The sequence below is a fragment of the Ascaphus truei genome, chromosome 5 (assembly GCF_040206685.1).
Source record: "Ascaphus truei isolate aAscTru1 chromosome 5, aAscTru1.hap1, whole genome shotgun sequence".
Classification (NCBI taxonomy): Eukaryota; Metazoa; Chordata; class Amphibia; order Anura; family Ascaphidae; genus Ascaphus; species Ascaphus truei.
The window spans coordinates 94,004,621-94,031,018 of NC_134487.1; the positions used below are offsets into that span (position 1 = coordinate 94,004,621).

A 26,398-nucleotide genomic window follows, 5' to 3' on the forward strand; every position below is an offset into this window, starting at 1 on the left:
CGGAAGTCCTCATCACCTTCAGGTGCAGGTTTTTTCTTTGTAAAGAAAAAAGATGGATCTCTCAGACCAACCATTAATTATCGTGGACTTAATAAAATCACGATCCAGAACCAGTCTCCTTAACTCCTTATAACTGAACTCTTGACAGACTACAGAGTTCCACCATTTTCACCAAGTTATACTTACGAGGAGCTTACAACCTGGTAAGAATGTGACAGGGTGACGAGTGGAAAACAGCGGTTAACACTCGGGATAGACATTATGAATACTTTGTCATGTTGTTCAGACTTTATAATGCCCCCACGGTATTCCAGGACTTTGTCAACAAGGTTTTTAGTTATCTTCTTGACCAATACATCATTGTCTATTTAGATGATATACTAATATTCTCCAAGACCGCATGCGATCACCCTGGTCATTTCAAACAGGTACTCCAATGTCTACGGGAGAATCACCTATTCGCAAAATTAGAGAAGTGTCAGTTTCATCAGACCATGACGTCCTTTCTAGGCTACATCGTCTCCGACATGAGCCTGGCCATGGACCCAGCCAAAGTTAAAGTGGCTATAGATTGGCCTCGTCCCACAACCCTGAAAGCCATACAACGGTTCCTAGGCTTCGCCAATTACTATCGGAGGTTCATGCAGAACTTTTCATCTGTAGTAATGCCCATTACGGCATTGATGCAGAAAGGAGGTGACCCAGCTCTTTGGTCTCCTGCAGCCATCCACGCTTTCAAGAAACTGAAAACAGCCTTTGTATCAGCTCCTGTGCTTGTGCATCCTTATTCGAGGTTACCCTTTACCCTTGAGGTGGATGCTTCTGATGTCAGGGCCTGAGCCGTGTTGTCCCAAAGGAAGACTCCACAAGCCAAATTACACCAAACAGAATTACGACGTTGGCAACCGGGAACTGTTGGCTATCAAAATGGCCTTGGAAGAATGGAGACATTTGCTTGAAGGCACTGAAAATCCTGTTACTATTCTGACGGATAATAAGAATCTCCTCTACATTGAAGGCGCATGTCGCTTAGGGTTGCAACAAGCTCGATGGTCACTTTTTTTCTCGCTTTAATTTCATTATTTCATATTTACCAGGGTCAAAAAACATGAAGGCAGGCACTCTCGATCGTCAATTTCTCATTGAAGACAAGGCTGTGGACCGAGAAGAAACCATTCTTCCCCCATCATGTATAATCTCGCTAATACTTTTGACTCTTTGGAAGACATTGCGCAAGGTCAGACTGATATTCCAGAGTTCCAGAGGGATGCCTTTACACCACACCAGCGTATCGGGGTAAGGTGATGGAATGGGGTAATTTTTCTAAAAGTTCCAGACACCAAGGTACAAGGAGAACTATCGACCTCCTGGAACGGACATTTTGGTGGCCAGGGATACGTAAGGACATAAAATTATTTGTCACTGCATGTTCGACATGTGCCAAAATAAGACTCCCCGCAACAGGCCATCAGAGTTGCTGCAACCCCTCCCGATTCCGGATCACCCATGGACTCATCTTTCCATGGATTTCATCATGGAACTACCCGTGTCCAAAGGCAGGAATACCATGCTGGTGGTGGTCGACCGATTTTCCAAGCAGGCCCATTTCATTCCCCTCAAGGGTGTACCCAATGCCCTCAAGTTATCTGAAATATTCATCAAGGAGTTGTTCTGTCTTCATGGGGTCCCCCAACTTATTGTGTCTGATCGTGGTTCTTAATTTAAATCAAAATTTTGACGGCCTTTTACAAACAACTAGGGATTTCTCTTCACTTCTCTTCCAGCTATTATCCTCAGACTAATGGTCAGATGGAGCGGACAAATCAATCACTTAAACAGTTCATCCGTTGCTTCATTTCGGATACTAAGGACAACTAGACAGATATTTTGCCTTGGGCTGAATTCTCTCACAACAACCTACGTAATGAGTCGACTCAGGACTCACCATTTTTCACCAACTTCGGCTTCCATCCCTCGGCTCTCCCAACTGCAGGACCTAGATCCAGGACACCAGCAGTGGATAACAGTATTCTGTACCTGCAAGCATCTTGGGGAAAGATTCAGCAACATCTCAGAAAGGCAGTCTCTTTGCAGAACAGGCTGACCGGCATCGTCGTGAAACACCAACTTACAATCCAGGGCAAAAGGTATGACTGTCCACAAAAAATATTTGATTGAAGGTTCCCACAGCAAAATTGGCACCTAGGTATATTGTGGGGTACGTCTGACATCACCATCACGTAACGTCGGCTCATCAGAGATGTGTGGGTCTGGGTGCTTCGTAGACTGCATTCATGGGCAGCAAGAGCACCCAGACTTTAGGGTCAGTCTGTTCTATTCAGTATATGTGTCTACATTTGTTCTATAAGAGGATGGCTGATTAGATAGTGCCAGGGCTACACGTATGACTGCTCTATGTTAGTTAATTACTATATATAGCAAGGATTTACCAACACCTCTTCATGTTTTACTGGAAGTATATAGTTTATCCCATTCAACCTAGATTTAGGACTGATTACTAAGGATTTGTGATATAATATTATCCTAACTATACTTACCTTTTCATGACACATATGGACACCCATACACAATTGAAGGGTCAATAAAGTTTTATAATAGGACATATACAAACATTATCCTATTAACACCCTCACCACACCTCTCCGTCCTTTTAATTTATTTTATTTAGCTTTTTGTCCTGCATTTATGGTTCACTCCAAACAGTTTTAATTTAAAATTATACAATAAATATTAAGTTTTAACTAGGGTGTATTTCTCTTTAGTGCCACAATATAGGGATTCTTTCTTTCCTCCAATTTAGACCTAGGTATATTGGCCCATTTCCAGTCATCGAGAAAGTCAACCCGATAGCCTACCGTTTACGGTTGCCAGCATCTATGAGGATTCCTTCAGTCTTCCACACTTCTTTACTGAAACCTTTGATCCAGGATCCCCAGTTCCCTGCTTCGGTCTCTCCTTCTGAGCCTCTCTTGGTTGAAGGCCAGCAAGAATTCGAAGTACAAACTGTCCTAGACTCCCGGATAACCAGAGGAAAGTTCCAATATCTGGTCCTTTGGAGGGGCTTCGGCCCCGAGGAGCGCTCTTTGATTCCTTTGGACCAACTTCATGCTCCAATGCTCGTTCTGGCCTTTCATCAGAGGTTTCTCTCCAAGCGTTCCCTGGGATGCCCGGAGGTCACCTCTGAAGGGGGTGTACTGTAAGGATTGGGCTTCAGTCCCGCCCCGTGATGTGTCCCATGATGAGACTTATGCTGTGCCTCACACTGAGGTTGCGCACAGGTGCCATGCGGCAAGGCGTTAGGACACTGCACGGATCGGGCTTAGGCTCTGCCCTCATGACATGTCCAGTGACATCTCAGATGACACGCCTCACACGCAAGCTATGCGCAAGCACCACACTACCCCTACCAGGATCGGATTTAGGCTCCGCTCCCACGACGCAGCCCGTGATGCCACGCAGAACCTCCCTCACGCTCAAGAACCTACGTCGCGCTACCAGGGACATGCATAGGGTTAACACCATTACCTATTATCCCACACCTGCGACACACTCCGCCCTGGCCTATCAATGCACAGAATGTGTATAATCACTCATTGCTCACAGCCTATACATAACCATAGCTTTCTGACGAAGTGCTTGCCTCAAGCATCCTGCTATTTTCCTTGCCTTGCGCATTCAGCCTTAATCATTTTTCATTGTACCTGACCTCTGATTGTACCTGGACCTCTGCCTTCAGCTTGCATTTGGCCTCCCACCTTCTATACTTCTGGACCCCGGCTACTCACAACGACCGTCCGATTTCTCCAATTCCAGATAGATATACATTAGGGCGTAAACCAGGCAAGGTAATAAAGAATATAGCTGTTTGTGAAGCAGTTTAATGGCAAAGCAGTTAGCATGAAGTTTAGTCATGGCCATTCAATGTCTTAAAGGGCCAGATCACCATAGCAGGCAAAAAAATAACTTTTTTTAAACAACTTATCAATGTCTTTTTACAACAATTTAATCACCCGTAAAATAAAAATATCCCTTCTCTGTTTCTATATACAGTATGTTTCCTAACAAACTGCCATAATACTAGTAATGATATACAGTGACTGTTGTATTAGTGGTGACAGTGACAGTGGGCACACTGGTCTACTCCCACTTGTGACAGTCAGTGGCAGGTAGAATTTGTGATTACTACTGGTGGGCATTGAGCAATTCTTAGTTTAAAGTCAAGATACAATATTCCCACTTACAGATGTTGCAGACGTTATTGCACCTGTTTGCACGTTAGCCCAACCCCATTTTCACTGATGCTAATGCATTTAGAAAGGCGATTGTTCCAGCTGGCGCTTTCTACAACATGCCAGAGGGAGCAATAACAACAGCATTCTTTGCTTCAGCCGGGCAAATACATAGATTTGTGTTACAACTGCTGTCAGTCCTGCAGTTTGGTTCATTGATATTTTCTGTGTTTTTCCTAAGACATTTGCCTATTTGTTAACGTTTTTACCAACCGATTTTTCTTTTTGATATTTTCCATTTCAGCATAAATGCCCTGTTTGCAGGCCTTGGCTAAGGAATGTTATTGTTGTCTCTCACAGGCACTGTAACAATCTTCATTAATTATCTTGTATATAGTAAGGAGTATATGAGGTGTGGGGTGTTGTGTTCAACATCCTCCCCGCTATGCTAAAAAATAGGGGACATGTAACTTTCAAGAGTGGGTAAATAATCTGGGTACCACTTGCTCAGCACACCCGTTACCTGCCCAGTCTCACTTTCACTGTTTAAAGTTATTTATAACATTTCCAATGTTCACAGCAAACACAAATGTGTGTGAATGTTTTATTCATCTTCACTAATGAGGTGGCTTCTCTCTGTTGTTTTACGACAGTGGTATCCATAGACCTCTTTCACTCCCAAATGTACCAGAAAAAAGAGGGAAGTGTCAAATTAAATGGCATCTTGCAGTATTTGTCTCAGTCCTCAGCTGGGGCCAGATCTGGATATAGACACACTGAAACAGTTCTTGTTGTAGTTTCTCGTTTAGGAAATCTGCCGTTTAGCGATATGGGGAGGGCTGACAGATGACAAGCCTGCAATGTTGGATTCTATTTACAGTATTAGTTAAGTCATGTACAGTATAAGACAGTGAATATAGATATATATTTTTTCTTTTCTTTTTCATTTGTCTCACTTCCATCATTTTGAGCCAATTAGTATCTTTTAATACATTTCTAATCCTTTCCTATTTTGTGAAAAAATGAAGATGCTTTGCTTTTTGCAGTTTTACATTTGTATACATTAGAATCCTTCTATAATTCTAAATAATGTGCTATACAACTACAAACCATTGCATAGCCATAAAATTCAACATTATCAGAGAAATATTAATGCAGTGTGGAATTGTGGTGAAATAGTATTTAAGAAATCAGAATCAATGTATCATGATAACAAGGCGATTTTGAGCAAAATTTCAAAAGATGTGTTTTTGTCTTATGTCAAGATTCCCATGTTGTCACTTTGTGCTTTAGGGTGGGTCAATAGAAGGAGTTTAGAAAAGTTAGTTAATGTGCATGATGTTGCATACTCTGCACAATCATTATGGCAGCAGAAATGAATACAGAAAACATCATTGCTTTTAGGTCACCCAACAACACAAAAAAAGCAAAAACAAACTCAACATCATAGAACACACCAAAGTTTGTAATAATAATTCAAAGTGAGTGTGAGGTAGGTGTAAGGACAAGAAGAAAAGGGATACAACATTTCACCCCCATCATATCCCAGTTATCTCCAATGCAGTACCTTGTATAGCCATGAATAGTAGATAGATTATATACTTATTATACTATTGTATTGTATAATATTATATGATGTATGAAAATCTGTGTGTTATTTATCCATGTACAGTAATCTAAATCAACAAGTTTTAGGTTGACATCAATGTTTCTGCCTAACTATTTCTGTCAACATTATTAACAAGTTCCTTCATTTGATGCCATGCTACGCAAAGTATGGTGCAATGTGTAAAAAACACACTTTTCTTTGTATACAGTACATAGTTGACATAGACCCAGTGAATGGTGAGAGAATAACAAGGTACTGTAGTAATAACCATTTCAGATATCATTTTCAGTTACATAATTTGATGTAAATATACAAAAATTAATTAATATTTTGTTATGTAAATTAAAGTCACAAAGACAACAGACATTTTATTACAGGAAAATAATCATTTGCTTTCCAAAAGATAGCAATAAACTAATTGAAATATATAGTATCAAAAGAAATAAAATATACCTATATAATGCAGTTAACATAATGATAAAAAATAATGTATTTGCTTGTTTCAGCATGTAGGTGTATGAGTTTGCTGTTTATTTAAACCTGAACAAACAAGAAACAGAACTATATTCTTATTTATTTTCTTTCCTGCTTTGGTGGAGATATAACATAACACAATACATAAGGTCTTATTTTGCAATGCTCTCTGCTGGTGTACAAAATGCATGATATTCTTTGTGTCCTTTGTAAGAGAAATATTGAATAATACATGAGCTGAGCTGAAAGCTATCTATGTCTATATAGGTATTCTGATTGTATCAGAATAGACTAGAACTCGATGATTGTAGTGCCTTGTTTTATTTTACAACTGTTTAAATCATTTTACATTTTATATGCATTAGGTTTTGCTTCATATTGTAAAGATGCTGAAGACTGATACATTTAAAAAAAAAAAAAACGAATCGCTGACTTTACTGTAACCAGTTATCTGCCTAAGCTTCTTATTTTAAAAGCCCCTATATTACATGTTTCTCATTCTGAAATTATACAGTTTACATACAAATCTACGTAAAAAGAATAACATAATTTACCATTTTGCTTGGTAGAACATTTGATTACATATTTTGTTTTTGCAGATTCTTAAATTTCATTTACTGTAGTAAGCCATTTAAACATAAGCCAGTAGTGTTCTAAATGAAGCCCTGCAAGCACAAGAAGGACTGTAAGGGGTAAGGGTGAGCACTTCACTGGTATTTTGAGTCAGAACATTTTTGTGTTTTAGTTTTGGGATTCAATTGGTCAGTCAGAATGGTTTTTTTATGAATACATTTTTTGCTAATTCAAACTTTTGGGCATAATGCAAGTATGAACGTTTTTCCTTCCTAGTCTACCTCTTTGGGTGCCTTATGGATGTAGCTACTACCTTGTGGGGTCTGGCATTTCAGGGTCTCCATGCCGTACTGTAGTACTGTAGGTACATCTTAATTATCCTGCTCGTTTATCTAGAGGAGATTGTGTTCTGTGCTCATCTATGAGGAAGTGGAATGGAAAGAGCAGGACTCATCCCCTTCTTTTTCATTATCAGTGAGAGAGAGATCACATGATCAGGAGTACCTGTGGCCTCGCCAATAATCAAAGGGTTAAAAAAAGTTCAAATTTCTCCTATTTTTCTTGCATTTTGCTGTGATTCAAAAATTGTTCCATAGTTTGACTCTGACAACTATATGAACTTCAAAGTTCAGATTTCAAATCTGCAAACTTGCCAGTTATTAGTACTGTACAGTATGTATTAAACTAACAAAAAGATTTAGCAAGTGTTACTTTTGCATTGAAATAAATCTAATTAAGCTAAGTGATTGGGCCACTTAGTAAATCAGAAAAGCCCTGCACTAAGCCTATTGCAGCATGACAATCTCCAACTACCAGTTCACATGGGAGGCTAAGGGTTAAGTTCTTTTGAGGCAGTGTCCTTGGGCAAATCCTTATAAGAAGTTGGTCACATGGGGAAGTCCTCTTTACATGTGGCCTTCCAGTGAAGTAGTCCCGTTTGCCTTCCCTCCCCCTCTTTTGTTGTCTGTCATTACCCTTCTGCATAACAAAATACGTGTGTATGTGTGTGTGTGTGTATAAACAATGTTAAAATAATAAAAAGTGGAAATTTAAGCCTGGAAAGGTCATCTAGTTGTTGATATAATTTAATAAACCTTTGACCTTGTTTTCCCAAAGAAATGTTTTTATTTCATTCAAAGGGAGCGGAAAGGGTTCTAGGCAATCACAGGTCCTGATCATACAACTGTCAGTGCTGTGGAAAACTGTACCTTACTACTGGTATAGCATTTGTGTTACTTTAGAAATGTGTTAAATACATGCATGTTTCATAGTCAGATACGTTTAAGCCAGCTCAGACCTGACTGTTTCTAATGACACAAATTGTATGCTGATGCAGGAGGGTTATATAGACACCTATTCAATAGGCTGTAAAGTCACTTCCCAGTACAGGAGAAAAGTTCAGCTTTATTTCAATGGGACTAAAATCTTGTCCTGTAGGGGGAAGCGGGGTGGAGGAGTGGCTCAGTGAGTAGAGGCACTGACTGACAGACTGATGTAAGGGGGGCCTGTTTCTAATCCTGGTGTCAGCTTCTTGTGACCTTGGGCAAGTCACGTTATCTCCCTGTGCCTCAGGAACCAAACACATAGATTGTAAGCTCTATGGGGCAAGTACTCATGCGTGCAAAAATGCAATGTACAGAGCTGTTACACTGTCAGCACTATACAAAAAAAATATTGTTTATTGAATAATTTTCATAGATATTTAGGAGCCATTTCAGATCATGATAGTTAGATAAGTAACCTGAACAAAACGGGTTCTTAGTGCCAGTAGTAAGAATTAATTCTTCACCACTGAACTTCACTTTGTACAGTACGAACACACTGTAAAATGTAAAGCAACTTCTATAAGCGAACACCTAATTTCCTTCCGCATATATGGAATTTATACACTTCTGTATTTGTGTAGTTGTTCAACCTTGCAAAAAAGATCATTTTTAAATGTCCACTTATAATGTAAATGCAGTTTTTGGCCATCAAGTTATAAATTTTGATTTTATGTTGAGTTTTTCCCCATATTATTTTCACATATGTTTATATTTTAAAGAATAGCATCACTGTAAGAATGCAGCACAAATGTAAATACTGTGCACTTACTGTACATAGCACATTGTATACGTATAAAGAACTTTATGTACATAATTAGTATTCTTTTTGCATCTAGCTCAGATAAATATTTGGCTGGATGCACAATTTTGTAATTTGACCCTGCAATGTTCATGTTGCAAGAAGAACTGTTACAAGTCTTTCTATAATAAAATTGATTATGCTTATGCTGATAATAATAAAATCTGTGATGCTTTCTCAAGTAGTGTATGCCTCACTCATCACTAATCACTGGTTTGGAGAAAGCAAAGTGTTTATCCAACTACTAAAAGTAATAACACAATCTGAATAGCTTAATTTTTTTCTTATTTTGAAGATCTATGCACTTAATCATCATAAACAGAATTAACGAGGGTTTGATTTTTCCCAAACTCTTTTGCACTCCATTTTGCATACCAGACAATTTTGACTTGACTCAGTAAATTTAACAGCTTGCACCCCTGGGCTAAATTGTTTTATTGATGGTTAAAAACACACCAGTATACTTAAAATTGCTAGCGCGTGGGTATAGCTGTTCATTATGCTTATGCTTGAATTGATAAAGGGCATGTTTGGCTAATAAATGACTTGGACAATTAAATTTTAAAAAGTGTGTACCTCAAGTCAATATACAAGCTTTGATGTTGATCAAGGTTATTTTTTTTGCCTGCTACAGTACATAACCCTGCAATATTTTGACTGTTTGTATTAACCACAAAAGAAGTTATGAAAAATATTAAACTCTCCAGCTTGCAATGCAGAGAACTGGTTCAAAAACATAGAAACAGATACATGAAAGAAAAATAATTATATTGCTTTTCGGACATGTTTTTGTTTTCTAAATTATTGTGCTGTGTTTTGGTTTTACAGTTGTCAGACTTTGATAGACACTTTCTTGGTTCAGCTATGTACCAGCAGTGAACCCCTAAAACCACAAAACCCATACATGCTTACCTAAAGAAAAGCTATTTCTGCTGTACATTTTAGAGAATGTATTGAATAAAAAAATAAATAAACAAGGTTTAAGATAAAGCCACTGCATTTTTTGGAAGAGATCTTGTCAACAACAAAAAAAGCAAGCGATATGAGAATTAATCAAATTATTGGGGTGGTATTCACTACGCACCAATAAGGGGTATCCGAGCTTGATTAGTGTTAACTGCCATTCATGTCAATGGCAGTTAATTCTGGATCAAGCTCCGATACCCCTTGTCGTGTAATAGTAAAGATGTATGGTTCTTATTTAAAATGCTTTGTGGTTGGCTTCTCCGTGATGGAGATGAGTCTAGTTTAATTCAAATGAATAAGACTAATACTGCAACATCTCCTGTACACATACTGTATGTTGGCTTATAGTAAATTGGATAGATCCATATGCCTTGTGGTTTTCATATATACTTTATGTCCATTTAAAAAAATAAAAACAACTTTTTATAAAAGAAAAACATTTCTATTCTTCTTCATTGACATTATAAATTGTATCAGTAAAGCCCTGTGACTGCAAATGCATGATGCATATACTGTACAATATACATTAATTTAAAATGTTGGTGTTATTGGAATTGCATTAGAATACATCTTTAGTTTTCTGTTAAGCAATAGGTATTAACTTTGACTGCCACAAGTATTGACATGGCCATAGTAGAAAAGCAATAGAAATCAATTTAATATGCATGTTTATATTACAACTTTTACCTCTCAAAATATTTGTTTCTGTTATACTAGAAATACCAACCACAGATGTACAATCCTTGTGTTGGAATTACTTATACAATTAAGGTTATGCTTCATCTGAGTTACTACTTGACATTCCACCTTGAGTGTTGTTTCCAATCCTTATTTTTTTAGTTCTTCACTGCACTGATTGTCATACTGTATATAGTCATTGTGCTTTTGCATAATGCCCACTCTTGATGTAACAGCAGTTCAAATACAAAACCTTGACATTAAAAGTAAGCATGCTGGAATATACAGCAAGACTATACAACCATGCACAAAACATAGTTTTGAAAATATACAGAAACATTGACATGCACTACTTATGTTATGTTTTTGCCTGTTTAGCCAGACTGGATTTCACACAAGATCGTGGTGACCTCTCCTGAAAACGTTTCCTCAGGTTTGAAAAAGAGCCAAGTGCAAAAATAAAGAAAGGCACACTGTGCCCCATCTTTGCTGTCTTTAATAATTTTACAGCATGCATTCTGGTCTCTTCAAAGAAATGTGACTTTGGGTGAAATATTGGATCACTAGTTTTTCAAGGTTTTTCTTAGCCACTGAAAAAGTTCTTCCTTGTATAGCAATTGCCATCGTACATTGGCATCTACAGTTTCCACAGCTCGAGACAGAGGAGCCGTGGCTGTTCCCCCTTTGTGCAGTTGTATAAAATGTTTAAGCTGTAAGATAAAAATGTAGATGATTAGAATCATATTGCTGGTAATTCACAGAACATTATGTATTACTTTAACAGAAGACATTTGAGATCTTCCGTTAGAAGGCAAGCATTTTAATACTTAACTGATCCATTGAAGAATTAATGAATATTTCAATGAACCATTACAAAGACAAGATCTTGGGAAATCTCAATAAATAATTTGTGAAAAAAAACCCTTTCAGGTTGCATTGTCTTTGTTATACTGAATTGGATTGTTCTCCTAAACTCACTACTCTGTATAATAAATAACTACTGACACAACACATTTTTCAAAAAGTTTTACCGTTTTGCTTTTTTTCTTGTTAACTAAATATGGTCCTTTTAAAACAGTTATCAAAATATGGCTTTTACAGTACAGTGGGTTGAATACATAGCATTTACATCAATATGGCCTTATTTGTCAATTTGACAGAAAACTTTGCAATACAGGTTGATGAAATGGTATTTCATTACAAAATTCTGTACATTACAATAGTTCTGCTTTAGTAAATTACAATATTTATATTTTGCTTAGCTCGAGCTTCTTATTAATAATGTTTACACATACAAGACTACTGCTGACAGAAAATAAATTGTACAGTATAGGCAGTGATTTGGAACTTCTTTGACAATAATACTTCATTGCATACTAATACATAGTGTACCATAGTGTACCAATACTTAACCATTTGTTATCTTAGTATAAACTCAAACCCATATAAACAGACAGAAAGGTTAATACTTTATGAACTGATTACATTTTTACATTCATACACATAATTATGTAATTGGACAACTAATTTTTCAGTTTTATTTTGAGCAGACTAATAATAGGAATTTATGAGATTTCAATTGATAATACAAATATATACTTTCCATAATAAAGCTATAGTGATGATAGGATAGTCAGAAGAACAATGTACACAGAAGTTACTGTATAACCAAAGCACAACAAACGAATAAAAGAAAACTCACAGTGATTTTTTTTTATAGAGATACTTGATATGGACACATAGATAATGGATACATGTTATGAATAACTGTCACTCAGATTTTTTACTTGACCAGGAGTTCTAGAACAGTTTCATAGTGTCATCAGGTCCTGTGCTTTCAGCATGTTAAAGTGCTAGATAATTATTTTATATATTGCCAAAGAGAAGTTCATGTTTCTAAAAAGTTAGAGTAGGAGCTGACATGGGTAAATGTTGGTGTTAGAAGCAACAGAGATCCTTCCTATGATCTCATAGAACTATTAATAGAGTTTAGGACTCTAGGGTTAATAGAAGCAGGGAGTCAGCATGCTAGCTACAGTAGCTGGCCACGTTTGATCCTTGAAATTGGCCTTATCTTTACATCCATTGCAGATTTAGAAGACTATGGGGGTCATGCACTAAGCAGTGATAAATGGTTTTTCTGGGTGCTATGCACAAAGCAGTGATAAGTGCTTTTAAGTGAGATAACTGCCTTTATAGCGTGATACTGCCTGTTGTGAGATTCACAAAGCAGTGATAACACTGCAGTATCGTGCTATAATGGCATTTTTTCCCACTTAAAAGCACTTATCACTGTTTTGTGAATCTCACAGCAGGCAATATCACGATATAATGGCTTTTTAGCTCAATTAAAAGCACTTATCACTGCTTAGTGCATGACCCCCTCTAATTGTTATCATAAAAATGTAATACACCATTGGGACCTGCACAAGGTAGACGATGAATCAAGAAAATGAGTGATAGGCCTTAAAGAATGGAGAACTAATGAAAGCAGCAGTTCTGCCTGCTCACATATATATATTTTTGGTCTACTTACATGGGGTGTCCCCCCAACATCTTGAGCAGCGTGCTGGCCATCTACCAGACAAACTGGAAGATTCAAAATGGCTTTAAAAGATGACATTGCAGCTTTTTATTGTGACCTTGCTGCCATGTTTGTAGTCCTGAATGTAATATTTATAGTTTGTTTTGTGTCAAACCGCTACAAAGAAATAAAACTACAAATATCTCAAAACACTGACAGGCAACCACGGAACAGCTCCAATGAACTTTCAGTTCATGTAGGTTACCACTCCCCACCCACTCACAGAAAAATAAATAAAGATTATTGCTTCTTTAATGGGATCTAATTACTGGCACCAAAATAAATTGTTACATATTAATGCTGATATTGGGATTGTAACCTACTATCATAATTTGTTGTCATAATTTGTTGTCATGTTTCTCCCTGCCTCTCTGTTAATTTTACAATCCACCCCATATGCCCACCTCCCCCCTGCATCCCCAACCCCTGCACACAGCTAATGGATGTAGGATCCTTTGTCTCAATGACCCTTTCATCCATTTATGTCTGTTTATTCCTTCTCTGTATCATTTGCCTTAGGCGGATATCATATTTTTCTATTTTTTTTACATCGGTGTTAAGCTCATGGGATCTTTGTAAAATAGTATTGGTGACCTGAGGAAGAGAGATGAACTCTCGAAAGCTTTTCTTATACTATAGTATCAATAGTTACTCCAAATAGAAAGGTATCACCAGTTCTGAAGAACTAATTTACATATTTTATCAACTTTTCTGTATCGTGAACAATCTGAAAGGCTACAGATGTAAGAAGACTGATTGCTTTTGGCACCGGGACAAGCCTCAGGATTACCCCAGTGCTGGAGGAATATCTCCGAGGGAGGTCCAATCCAGAAGCATGGACCCCCTGCAGCATAAACATGGCAGCACTGTCTCCAGAGCTGTGGGTTTAAGCTTTTTCAGCCACGGTTCTGGAGACAGTAAGTCTTGCTACATCTGTAGTTGAAGAGAAAATAGAGGTGCGCTCTGAACTAATAGTGTTTGTATCTATTAATTAGAACTCTTTATGTGAAAGAATGCAGTAGGTTAAAAAATGATGGCTCAAAACATTAACTATCTCTTGCTGCATCTGTAGTTTGAATAAATGTATATAAGACATTTCTTCCCACAATACAACTCCACCGGGTCTTATTTCTGGGGCAACCCCTTGGTCCGCTCGTATTATGCTTTGTTTTCTCAAGAGGAGAATATCCTCCCAGCATTCAAGTTAATGACTGTTTGGTGCCAAAATAACCTCCCCAATCCTTCAGGGAGATTGGAGGAAGAAATTAGCAGAACCAGAGTTCTTCAGGAGTAGGACTGGAGGATTGTGCTCATGGAGACTCACTAATTCAAGTAATAAGCCCCAATAGTTCTTCTTTTGTAAAGGGATTAATGCTTTAACAAACTCAATTGATCTTTCCGAACAATACTATTGTAAACTCCCATCCTAAATAATTTCCCCACCAAGGCACCTAAGCTATATTAAAAAAGAGAGGATCAGAATGAGCCACACCACAAACAGTATTTTTAATTATAATACATTAACATTAGTAAACCCTGTAACAAGCCAGTTAAGATAACAAAGCTTATAGTTTTATAAAAGGAAAGTTCTGGAAGAGAAAAATACATTGTTTGCAGTTACCTCATTAAGTTCCTCTTCGGAATTGAGAAATTCTGTGACTCCACTAATAAGCTTGGAATTCATAAACAATGCCTCTCCATATCTAAAAAAGGAAATAGTACGTTAGCATTTACTGTATATGTATATATATATATATATATATATATATATATATATATATATATATATATATATTTGTATAGCGCTACCCATGTATAGCGCTTCACAGTAGTAATATACAGTACATAACAATTGAATATGATATATATATATATATATATATGACTATATATATATATTAATTTCTTTATTATTTGCCCTCTTTTGACAGTTTTATGGCTGTATGCGTAGAAGCTGCAGTGGCATTCATGTTGCTGCACAATTTTGGCAAAGGGCATGGCAATAGCAATAAGTCATAATCAAAATGCATATTCTTTTCCATTGTTCTCTATTAGAAAGACATTGAACTACTACTGTAGGTACAGATAACCTATATGGCAGAATTCAGAACTAGGTCATGATATTAGACAATGATGGATACACTGCAGACTTGGAGACTCACAACTCAAAGCATCTACAGTATTATGATTGAAGAAGATCTATTGCATTATTTTGCTGTATTTTGTTATTAATGTGTATTACATTACATAAAATGTTTAAAATTAAAACCGTCAAATCCCTTATCGTTTTATAATCTCTGTATATGAGGTTATTTTTATTCTGCCAAATTAAAAAAGGGTAAATGTGGCTTTTGTATTTGGTTTGAAGCGAATTAAATAATTTGAATTTACTGAGAAGCAGTAAACTGGCCATTTCAAACATAAAACGTAATATTTTAAGCCTTCAACTCAAATTGCAAATGATATATTTTAAGATTAAGTGATATCATATTATACCTCTGAACAGACTATCACATTTATTATTTAAAAGAGTTTAAAAAAATGATTTTCAAATGTATTCTCACATACAATACTTAAAGGTCAACTGCACTGGTTCTGTAATGAACACAAATATGTTTTTTGTACTGGGTAAGCCAAAGAAAACATTTGAAAATGTTCGCCAAGCTTTAAAAACAAATGATTGTACTTTAAATTCTGGTGAGTAAATTTGCTTCCTATTTTTTACTAAAAATTTTGTACGATAAATAAGGAACAGAAATACCCAGAAATGCACCATTAGCCTGTTGGAGTTCGAGTTGGTAATGAGTGAAACTGGGGTGTGAGTTTTGGTTTGGAATATGAGTCTACTCAGCTGCCTTTTTATCTATGACAATCTGTATTGCAGGCAGCATATACTATCAAGTATAGTACTTGATAATGACTTGAGTGTTACTTACTGACTTTACAGGAAAGGGAGGATCCTGCTTAACAACAACCCTTAACTCAGGTTAAATGTTTATGGGCAACGGCCCTGTTAGAGTAGGGGTAGCAGGTCTTCATTAATAAAGGTGGAGCCCAGCATGCTGCCCCTGAAACCGTATGCCAAGGGCTGAGTGTGTCAGCTCTTGGGTCTAATATTGTACCTTACCATGTTGCCCTATAATTCTGTTCCCCTTATACTGTTCCCCATAAGGTTATAAGCTAAGAACCATGTGTGTGGGGTTAACTATGTAAGCCCACTTGCCCAGTTAAGGCATTCTATGTTGTATTCCCTTTGACTCATGGTCCCATAGCTGCCTGTGCAAGCTTATAAGTGAGTTGCCTTGTATAGGTGGCCCCTTATGAGAAATAGATACAGGGCAGAGACTTCTGGAACATGACGAAAAAGGGAGATATTTGGGTGCAAACATGGTGAGGGGGAAGGGCGGTGAACAGGATATCCGGAGTAAAAAGTCTTTGTTTCAAGTAGACCCAAGGGAGCCAAGAACCCAGGAGGTACTGTAGTGGCCACGGTTATGCTAACACAAACCAGTGGCAATCGCCAAAAAGACCCACGAACACCCAGGTACATGCTGGATACATGCCTTAAACTTGCCTTAAACTAGCATTTCTGCATTGATTAATGGCCCATCAGATTAACAGCGGGGATCCCTGGCAGTCCCATTCAAATGAATGGGACTGCCAGGGACCCCTGCTGTGTTAATCCTATGGGTCATTAGTCAATGCAGAAATGCCTTAAACTTGTCTTAAACTAGCCAGGTTACACTCAGCACATACCCAGAATGTAACCGGGCTAGTTTAAGGCAAGCTTTAGAATACTCGTTGTCTCATCTATATGGGACTGGCCAGGGAAATGGTTGCTGGATGTCAAACTCATAGGTATGATTTCCATTGGCAAATTTTGAATTTCCCCTCCTATCATTGGATGCGCAACCACAATCCATGCTCTAATTGGCTGCCAGCCCCCTCAGTGTATTAGATAGGCACATGCCCTATATATAGGAGAGCAGTGTAGCAGAAAACTCTCTTTTTTGTTGGATATTTGGAGGAACAAGCAGCTGCTGGTGGGCTTCTCAAATGTGCTTCTGTGAAAGAGCTATTCACACAGAGAAGCATGGAGAGGCCCAGCCAGCATGCTGGAACCAACCAGAGCAGACAGGGGTTACCCTGCCTTTTGCTGAAATAGGAGCCTTGCAACTAGGAAAGGGCTAGATCTCAACCCCAGACCTCAGTAAATGTGTATATTCTCTGTATTTCGTATTTATTTGTTACTGTTGTCTTATCCAAATAAACCTCCATTTATTTCACTGCCCTTTTTTGCCTTGTGATTGATCCCTTAAATATACATGTGTTAAACGACCTGGTCTACCATGACATTCCCCAGCCAGATGCCTGGGTACTTTTAGTCACAGCATAATTGCCCAATGCAGTGTGAGAAATGGAGTGGGAGAGATGGATACTGCTAATAAGCCTCTGAGTCTCAACCCCTCTGTGTGTACGCAAGATACTGCACCGACACACTTTATTCGAGCAAATACCCGGTATGTACCTGGCAGATACCTGGAATGCGCCACTCCTCACCTCTGACAAGCCCCGTTGCATTTGCCTTCCCAGCCTGGGTTCATGCCTGGCTGATGGGCGGCTGATCTGTTAAATGATAATGATTAGGATTTAATAGGCTGCAATGCTTCGCGTGTCTACCAGATGGCATAAATTCATGAATTGTAATGCAGTATATATATATATACTGTGCAGTATTGCAGCCAGCGGGAATAAAATGCTTCAATCCCTGCTTGGAAAATAACTCAATGCACTCGGGCAGAAAACAGTCACAAACCTCAATACACCCGGGTATACCCGAATTCGTGGGACTAGCCAAGCTCGAATAAAGTGTGTCGCCTGTGTACTGTGGCAGATCGATGGTGCCCAGCACCACCTGTTAGAATAGCTTTGAGAGAACAATCAGGTGAACAAAAATACTTGCTGATCTGGCCCCAATAGCTCTTATATATGCCCCTGATCATAGAAATGGGGCAAAAATGGCAAAACATTTTTGTGAAATAATAAACATATTTGTATAAAAATCTTTGCAAACACTTTTACAAATATCCACACTTTATGAAAAATTCAGAAAAAATGTTTATGAAGTGAACGGTGACACATTTGCAAACTTTGACTCATAAAGAAAGAAATCTTGTCCTTTTTGTCCTTACCTGGCATTCAAAATCTTCCATTTGTCCCTGAAAAACTTCCATGCTAAATCTCTTCCATGTGGGTTTCGTGCAACATGAATAATAACATCAATAGCATCTTGATCCAGGACCACTTCTGAATTCAGGGACAAGTTGAGAAGCCTTTAAATGAATAAGCAGAAATAAACAACACAGTGAACTTAAGGAATAAGTACAGTACTTAATTGGCTATATTTTAGAAACTGGAAAATACTGTATATCCACTTACCTATTCAATAGGTTTCTGTTATCACTACAGGTTAGAGCTTCCAATAATATTTTCTTTTCAGACACAGCTGTGGAAGAATGGAATTTCATCCAGATGAACTCCCATACATCTTCGTCCATTAGTGAAACTCCTGTACAGTAGACAATGTCTCGAACATTGGGTGGAATTCTAAAGAATCAATCACATATAACATATTACAGTAGTTGTTTCATAGCTGTCAGTACATAATGTATATATATATATATATATATATATATATATATATAATATATAGATGTAGCAAGGGTTATTGCTCCTGTGTCACGCTGTCCTGTTATGGTGGGATATTCTCTGATATTCTGTGTTATTCTGTGTTATAATACAATATTCTGCATTATCAGTATGTAAAATAAAGTGTGCTACTATATCTACTGTAAGATATAGCTATATTTATTTTACCTACAGATAACATAGAATATTGTGTTATAAGGTAGAATATACCACCATAAAGCGCAAGTAGGAGCAATAACCCTGTTACAAATGTATATACACAGGTATATATATATATATATATATATATATATATATATATATAATCCAATGCACAGCCGGCACACCATATGCAATTAAATAAGTTTTGGTGCTTATCCCATAAAGCAATAACAGACCATACGATACCGGTTGCAACACGACATCAAGGAACAGCACGCAGGTAAGTAAATCAAAAATGTTCTATATTTGATAGAAGACACAAAAACCGACGTTTCGGTCCCACGTCGTTTTTTGTGTCTTCTATCAAATATAGAACATTTTTGATTTACTTACCTGCGTGCTGTCCCTTGATGTCGTGTTGCAACCGGTATCGTATGGTCTATATATATATATATATATATATATATATATATATATATATATAAACAAAGGCAGTAGACCCTATAGGAGCAGACAGAGGACAGCACTCAATGATAAGTTGCAAAGAAAAAACCTGTATTCAGATGGTACACAGCACAAACATGACCAACGTTTCGGTCCTGGAAGGACCTTCCTCACGGTTGTGCTGCTACCTCTTTCTGTATATGTTTATATATATATACATGTAGAGGTATCAGTACCGTGTTAGCCGAGCTTCAATAATCAAAAAATAAATAGATGATACCGTTCTGTGGCTAACGAAATGCTTTTATTTGTGCGAGCTTTCAAGATACACTGATCTCTTCTTCCGGCGATGTTACAATGAATGAAGCAAGCAAAAGGTATACTTAAAAACAGTGTCTCTTGGAATGTCATCTGTGCTGGTCCTTCCCCCGGTATGGATGTGTTTTATGGCTAGAGGTGTCAAAAGGTTCCTGAAAGCAAGTGATGAAAGAGTGTGTATGTGTATCAGTGAGCCAATCTGCTCTGCGCAAACTGGAAAGTGACTTTCTTTCCACCTGTCACTTGAAACCCCTTACATACCTTTGCTACATCGATGACATCCTCCTGATTTGGACCTCTGGCGAACAGGACCTCCTACAGTTCTATGACAACTTCAATACGTTCCACCCGACCATCAACCTCAAACTCACCCATTCCCCGGATGAAGTACATTTCCTAGACACCACCATTACTATAAAGAACAACCAACTACAGACTTCTGTATACCGCAAACCTACAGACAGAGCCAGCTATTTGAGGGACAACAGCTTCCACCCGACACACACCAAACATGCAACCATCTACAGTCAAGCCATACGATACAACTGGATATGCTCCGACACAGCAGACAGAGACCAGCGGATTAAAGCCTTGAGAGCAGACTTTATAAACCGTGGATATAACCACAGAATTGTAGACCAGCAAATTCACAAAGCCACCAGAATACCAAGAAGTGATCTCCTTGAATACAAACAGAAGGAGACAAGCGACAGGGTACCTTTGGTGGTCACATATAAACAACACCTAGGAGCCCTACGCAAGATCGCCAGGAAACTACAACCCATCCTCCAGGAAGATAGAAGACTGCAACAGGTCTTCCCTGAAGCACCCTTATTATCATACAGACAACCCCATAATCTCAAGAATATTATGGTGAGGAGTAAAGTATTCAGCAGTACAAATGAATGTAGGACAAAACCATGCCAGGACCCAAGATGCAAAACCTGCGCAATGCTCTACACAGCGGACACAATACAAATACCACACAGGAATCGGGAATACAAAATCAGAGGAAGGTTCACCTGTTCCTCCAGCAATGTTGTGTACCTCATCATGTGCATGAAATGCCCAGGGGGCTGCTACTACATAGGTGAGACAGGGCAGGGGCTAAACAAGAGAATGAACCTGCATCGCCACAGCATCACACGCGGAACAAGAGACAGTCCTGTTGGCGAACATTTCCCTGACTCTGGCCATAAGATGAACGATCTGAGGGTTGCCATACTCAAAGGTAATCTTAAAACACCGAAAGAGAGACGGTTGCATGAATACAAATTTATGCAACTGTTCGGGACACTTAGCAGTGGCCTAAACAGAGATCGAAATTTTATGAGTCATTACTGACACAAGTGAACTCTCTTCCCATGAGCGCTAAAGGCCATGTCTGTACATACTGTGCTATATGTATGCACACACAGCTGTCTCTCACACATACTAATACTCCTTGTTTTTCCATCCCTATACACCAATAGGGACCACAAAGTATCCACACACACTTTTAGTTGTGCTACAAACTCTCACATTTCCACACCCACCCACATCATTTATATCCACTCCCACTCCACACACCTTTTGTAAAGCACTGTATATACTGTGGGCTCTCCATTCATTTTTATTCACACTGATACACATACACACTCTTTCATCACTTGCTTTCCGGAACCTTTTGACACCTCTAGCCATAAAACACATCCACACCGGGGGAAAGACCAGCACAGATAATATTCCAAGAGACACTGTTTTTAAGTATACCTTTTGCTTGCTTCATTCATTGTAACATCGCCGGAAGAAGAGATCAGTGTATCTTGAAAGCTCGCACAAATAAAAGCATTTCGTTAGTCACAGAACGGTATCATCTATTTATTTTTTGATTATATATATATATATAAATATATATATATATATATATATATATATATATATATAACCAACACAAAATTAAGTAGCGCTCAGGTGGATAATAGTGACAATATATATAGAATAATGATAATAAATTATATGAATCAATAAAAATCCTAATAAAAATCAACACACTTTTAACTACATATAACTTCAAACCATAAAGTGATAGTGAAAAAAACAAAGTCCAAAATAAAGGTTCCACTTGAAAAATCCAGAGAGATAACGGTCCCAATTGATGATCCAGGGAGCGTCTTTGCAGCTTCAGATAAAAGTGGTATAGCCAACCACTACGAATCTAAGAACAAAAAACAAACAGAAGCGCAAGCTCCATAGCATGTAACTGTTTAAACAAAAGAGTACATTTATTAAAAAACTGCAGCCCAAAGGAAATGCACTTACAGGATTAAAAAAAGCAACCATACGTGGGAGAGAAATCTCTGTGTGTAGTCATCTGCGGGGGTGAGAGGGTCCCAGGTAGGCAAGGTATATCTGCACAGCTTGTAGCCACCACAAACTCCTGTCCCAAGTTGGCGCCAGGAGACTGAGTCAATCAGTGACTCCACATCCTCTGCTCCTCAGTGTGTCTACACTGAGTCCTGGGTATCCCTGCGATCTTACTAGCTGCATTTTCAAGTGATGGCAACTATCCTACAGTATGCAGGAGCAGAGGATGTGGAGGCACTGATTGACTCAGTCTCCTGGTGCCAACTTGTGACAGGAGTTGGTGGTGGCTACAAGCTGTGCAGATATACCTTGCCTACCTGGGACCCTCTCACTCCTGCAGATGACTACACACAGAGATTTCTCTCCCACATATGCTTGCTTTTTTTAATCCTGTAAGTGCATTTCCTTTGGGCTGCAGTTTTTAAAAAAAATTACTCTTTTGTTTAAACAGTTACATGCTATGGAGCTTGCGCTTCTGTTTGTTTTTTGTTCATATATATAGATATATAATATATATCTATATATATATATAGATATATATTATATATATATATATATATATATATATATATATATATATATATGAGAAAAAAAAACAGTATATATACACACACAGTTGTGTGAAAAAGAAAGTACACCCTCTTTGAATTCTATGGTTTTACATATCAGGACATAATAACAACCATCTGTTCCTTAGCAGGTCTTAAAATTAGGTAAATACAACCTCAGATGAACAACAACACATGACATATTACACCATATCATGATTTATTTAACAAAAATAAAGCCAAAATGGAATATATATATGTATATATATATATATACATATATATACAGCATACAATACCTAAAAGGTAAAGAGACAAAAGCACTCAGCAGTTTAGTAATGAAAAAATGTATTAAAGTACTGTACACAAATACTTGCACAAAAAGTCCAACGTTTCGGTGCACCCCCTTGTTAAAGATCTCTCTCCGGGATCGTGTATACAGTATGTAGTTTTTTAGGTCTTCTTTGTCTTATTTCTTATGGATGAGGATAACTATGGCATTACTCCATTGCGCTGACATTTTCCTGTTCTACAAGCAGCATATAATAGGTTTTGTAAGAATTTTTTCTACTTCTTCCCCAGCTTCTTACGAGATTTCAGTTGTAATTCAATCTTCCCAAGGAGCCTTCCCATTCTTCATTAATTGTATTGCTTTTGCCTTTTCTTCTGGAACGATGCATGGCACATCTTTGGTGGCGTCTTCTCGCTTGTCCTCTGCTGGATAATGCCCTGTATTATCAGTGTTCACATACAATTTCATGTAGAAGTCCTCAACTCTCTTTATGAGAAGTGCACAGTCTTTTTGCTGTTGATCCATCATCTTGTTTGAGTGCAATAATGTGCTTCTTCCCACCCATACAGTAAGTCGTTACTTTGTCTTGTTTAAGATTTTGTTATCTTCAATTGTCTTGTTCACCATATCACAGTTACATTTTCTTATATCTTCAGTTATATATTTGCAGATTGTCTTGCACAGCTCTGCATATTCAATTATTATTCTTGCATCTTGGGATTGCTTAATTTCTTGTTGTGTCCTCATCATTTATTTTGTCTCATCAGATATTTTCTTATTCTGTTTTTCTTTTAGAGATTCGTCCAGTTTTTATTCTGTGCTTTCAACTACAATCTTCATAAGTTCTTCATAATTGTTTCGTAAAATGTCCTTATGCATTTCGAACAAGCTGAAGCGATTTTTCAGTTATAATTGAAATTCTCTGCTGTTATTCTTGAGGTTGTTGATGTTGATTGTTTGTTCTTCTTTTTAAGCTGTTTTCTTCTTTCCAACTTTACATTCAGATGTAATCTGCAGTGAACAAATGGGTGATCAATTCTTGTGTCAAATCCATTAAGGACTGTGCAGTCTCCAAACACATGTTTCTTGTCAGTTAGGATATAGTCAATCTCAGTCTTGAATCAATTCGGTCCATTCAATATCCTTTTTCTTGTTGGATTCTTCTTTGAGAATGAATTCATGATGTAGAAGTTTTCACATTATGCAAATTCTACCAATCTGCCACCACGTTCATTCTTGTTACCTTAACCATACTTACCAACTGCTTTGTCTTTCTAATGGGCACTAATCTTTGCATTGAAATCTTTCATAACGATCTTGAGGTAATAATTTATTTTGATGTTAAGTTGGTTGATTTCACAGTTGTAGTCTTCCACTTCATTGTCTGTGTAACCTGATGTTGGAGCATACACTTGGATTATTTGAAGCCTGTATCTCTTTGCCAACTGAATGATGATTCTGGCTGCTCTTTATGTGGAGCTTTCATACTCCACTATGTTGTTTCTCCACCTCTTGTTATGAATTAAGCCTACTCTGTTCACTAAAACGGCAAGCTTCACCAAAAATTGGCAACTATTAAAAGTCTATATGCAAGATCACAAAGCATAAGTCTGGTGCAAAGTGGCTATATTTTTGCAGAAAGTGGCAATATTCTCTCAGCACTTCAGTGTCATTCTGGCTAAATTGGTGACATATTGTTCAGCAAATACAAACACCACTTGTGAGCACATTCACATGACACTGTGTGCTCATTTGCATGTCATTTCCCAGAATGCCTGGCTGCAGTGGGAGCATTGCTTGGTAAGAGATAATGGAGAAAGGCAGGGGTGCAGACCTGTCTGAGACGTGAATACACAAGTGGTATTTTTATTCCCTGCACACTATACGGTGGAGGTTTCTTTTTTTTTTTTTTTTACATAGTTTAAAAATGTTAACAATGTGATCTTTTGCAAAAATGCTAAATTTAAGGAAAAGACACAAATAATTTCGCAAACCAAAATTGAAGACATTCAACCACTGCTACTCCTTTTTTGAGGGAAAAAAACTATTGCAAAACTATTTGCTTATATAAAACTCCATAGATCTTACCAACTTCTCCCATAAGCTTAACATGCAGTTAGAGATGTTAACTTCCATTCTCACAAATTGTTAACAACACATCGGCAACCATGTATTAGCAACATAGAACCATATTGATTTTGAGGAATAGTGTGATAAATAGAGTACAGTTGTGTTGTGTTGTGTTGTCTTGAAATTCGATTTGTGAAAATATTAACTTTTTTTTTCTTTACCACATTCGCATGTCTTTACCAATACTTTTAGTTCAGATAGTTTCACCCTAAATTCACCACAGATTTTTTTCTAGTTTGATGTGATAAGTAGGATCAGACACTTTATAAAAAAAGAGAATTTTGCTGAGTCACAAAATCTTTGCAACTGGCAAATATCCAATATTCCACAATTTGCAAATGTAGGTGAATGTTTAGTTCCAAGTGAGCATTGCATTTCGATGGAGTATTTTTTATTGGTGTTTCAATTAAAATTCCATGGGGGCATTACTAACCAAAGCCATTCAAAAAATCTTTGAAGTTGTGAAAGGTAGAGAAAGTCATCCTGTAGAGTATGTGAGTCTTGCAAGTTCAAATTCTTAACAATAGTTTTATTGGTGTTTCTATACCAATATATAGTACTAAACGAATTCTGTGCCATTTCACGAGTCTCTGTAAGGTCACTAATAACGTCCCCCTTTTTCTTTCTTTCCTTTTTCATGAAACTGCAATAATGCCATTACACTTTATGCATGGACATTTATTTTATTTATAAAATGTTTTACCAGAAAGTAATACATTGAGAGTTACCTCTTATTTTCAAGTATATCCTGGGCACAGAGTTATGATAACAGAACATTGTTAAAATAAATGAACTACTTTACATTAAATGAATTACATCTCACTGTGTTCATGAAGCAGTTATTGCATGGCCAAACAATGTGTTAAAATGGCTTTTTTGACAGAATTTGTTTTTGGCTGTGCAATATACAAATTTTGAAAGCAAATTAGGCTCTTACAAAATTACCTATTCATTAGCTATTCATTAAAAAGGCAATCCAAGTGGCACTTAAAATAAAATGTAAAAATAGTTTTAATATATGCAGCCTTTTATTACCTTATTGAAAATTAATTACCTAAGGTAACGATTTATTCTCCTATAATCGATTAGCAAAGATACCTGCTTCACAGGGTTCAATAAATGGATGCCTTTCAGTTTCAATCAATCCTTCAGTCAATGTATCTTTATATAACTAAGGTAACACTACCTACAGTATTGTTACAGTTTGCAGCT

General features: G+C 37.4%; 2 protein-coding genes across 2 annotated transcripts in view; one reads left to right on the plus strand and one right to left on the minus strand.

Moving 5' to 3' along the window:
- The first annotated feature begins 494 nt into the window (after positions 1-494).
- On the plus strand, positions 495-839 carry LOC142494657 (uncharacterized). The gene has a single exon (XM_075599090.1). The coding sequence runs from the start codon at positions 495-497 to the stop codon at positions 837-839; it is 345 nt and encodes a 114-aa protein (XP_075455205.1).
- Positions 840-6,744: 5,905 nt separating this feature from the next.
- TRHDE (thyrotropin releasing hormone degrading enzyme) overlaps positions 6,745-26,398 on the minus strand; it is a 930,657-nt gene continuing 911,003 nt past the window's right edge. Inside the window, exons 16-19 of the mRNA XM_075600229.1 lie at positions 18,698-18,865; positions 18,451-18,591; positions 14,880-14,961; positions 6,745-11,384 (exon numbers count right to left, since the gene is read on the minus strand). Of these exons, the coding sequence (XP_075456344.1) occupies positions 11,238-11,384; positions 14,880-14,961; positions 18,451-18,591; positions 18,698-18,865 (538 nt within the window). The 3' untranslated portion in view covers positions 6,745-11,237. The remainder of the gene's footprint in view (positions 11,385-14,879; positions 14,962-18,450; positions 18,592-18,697; positions 18,866-26,398) is intronic.

Coding starts and splice junctions, on each gene's coding strand:
- LOC142494657 (XM_075599090.1), top strand. CDS start 495: ATGACGTCCTTTCTAGGCTACATCGTCTCCGACATGAGCCTGGCCATG.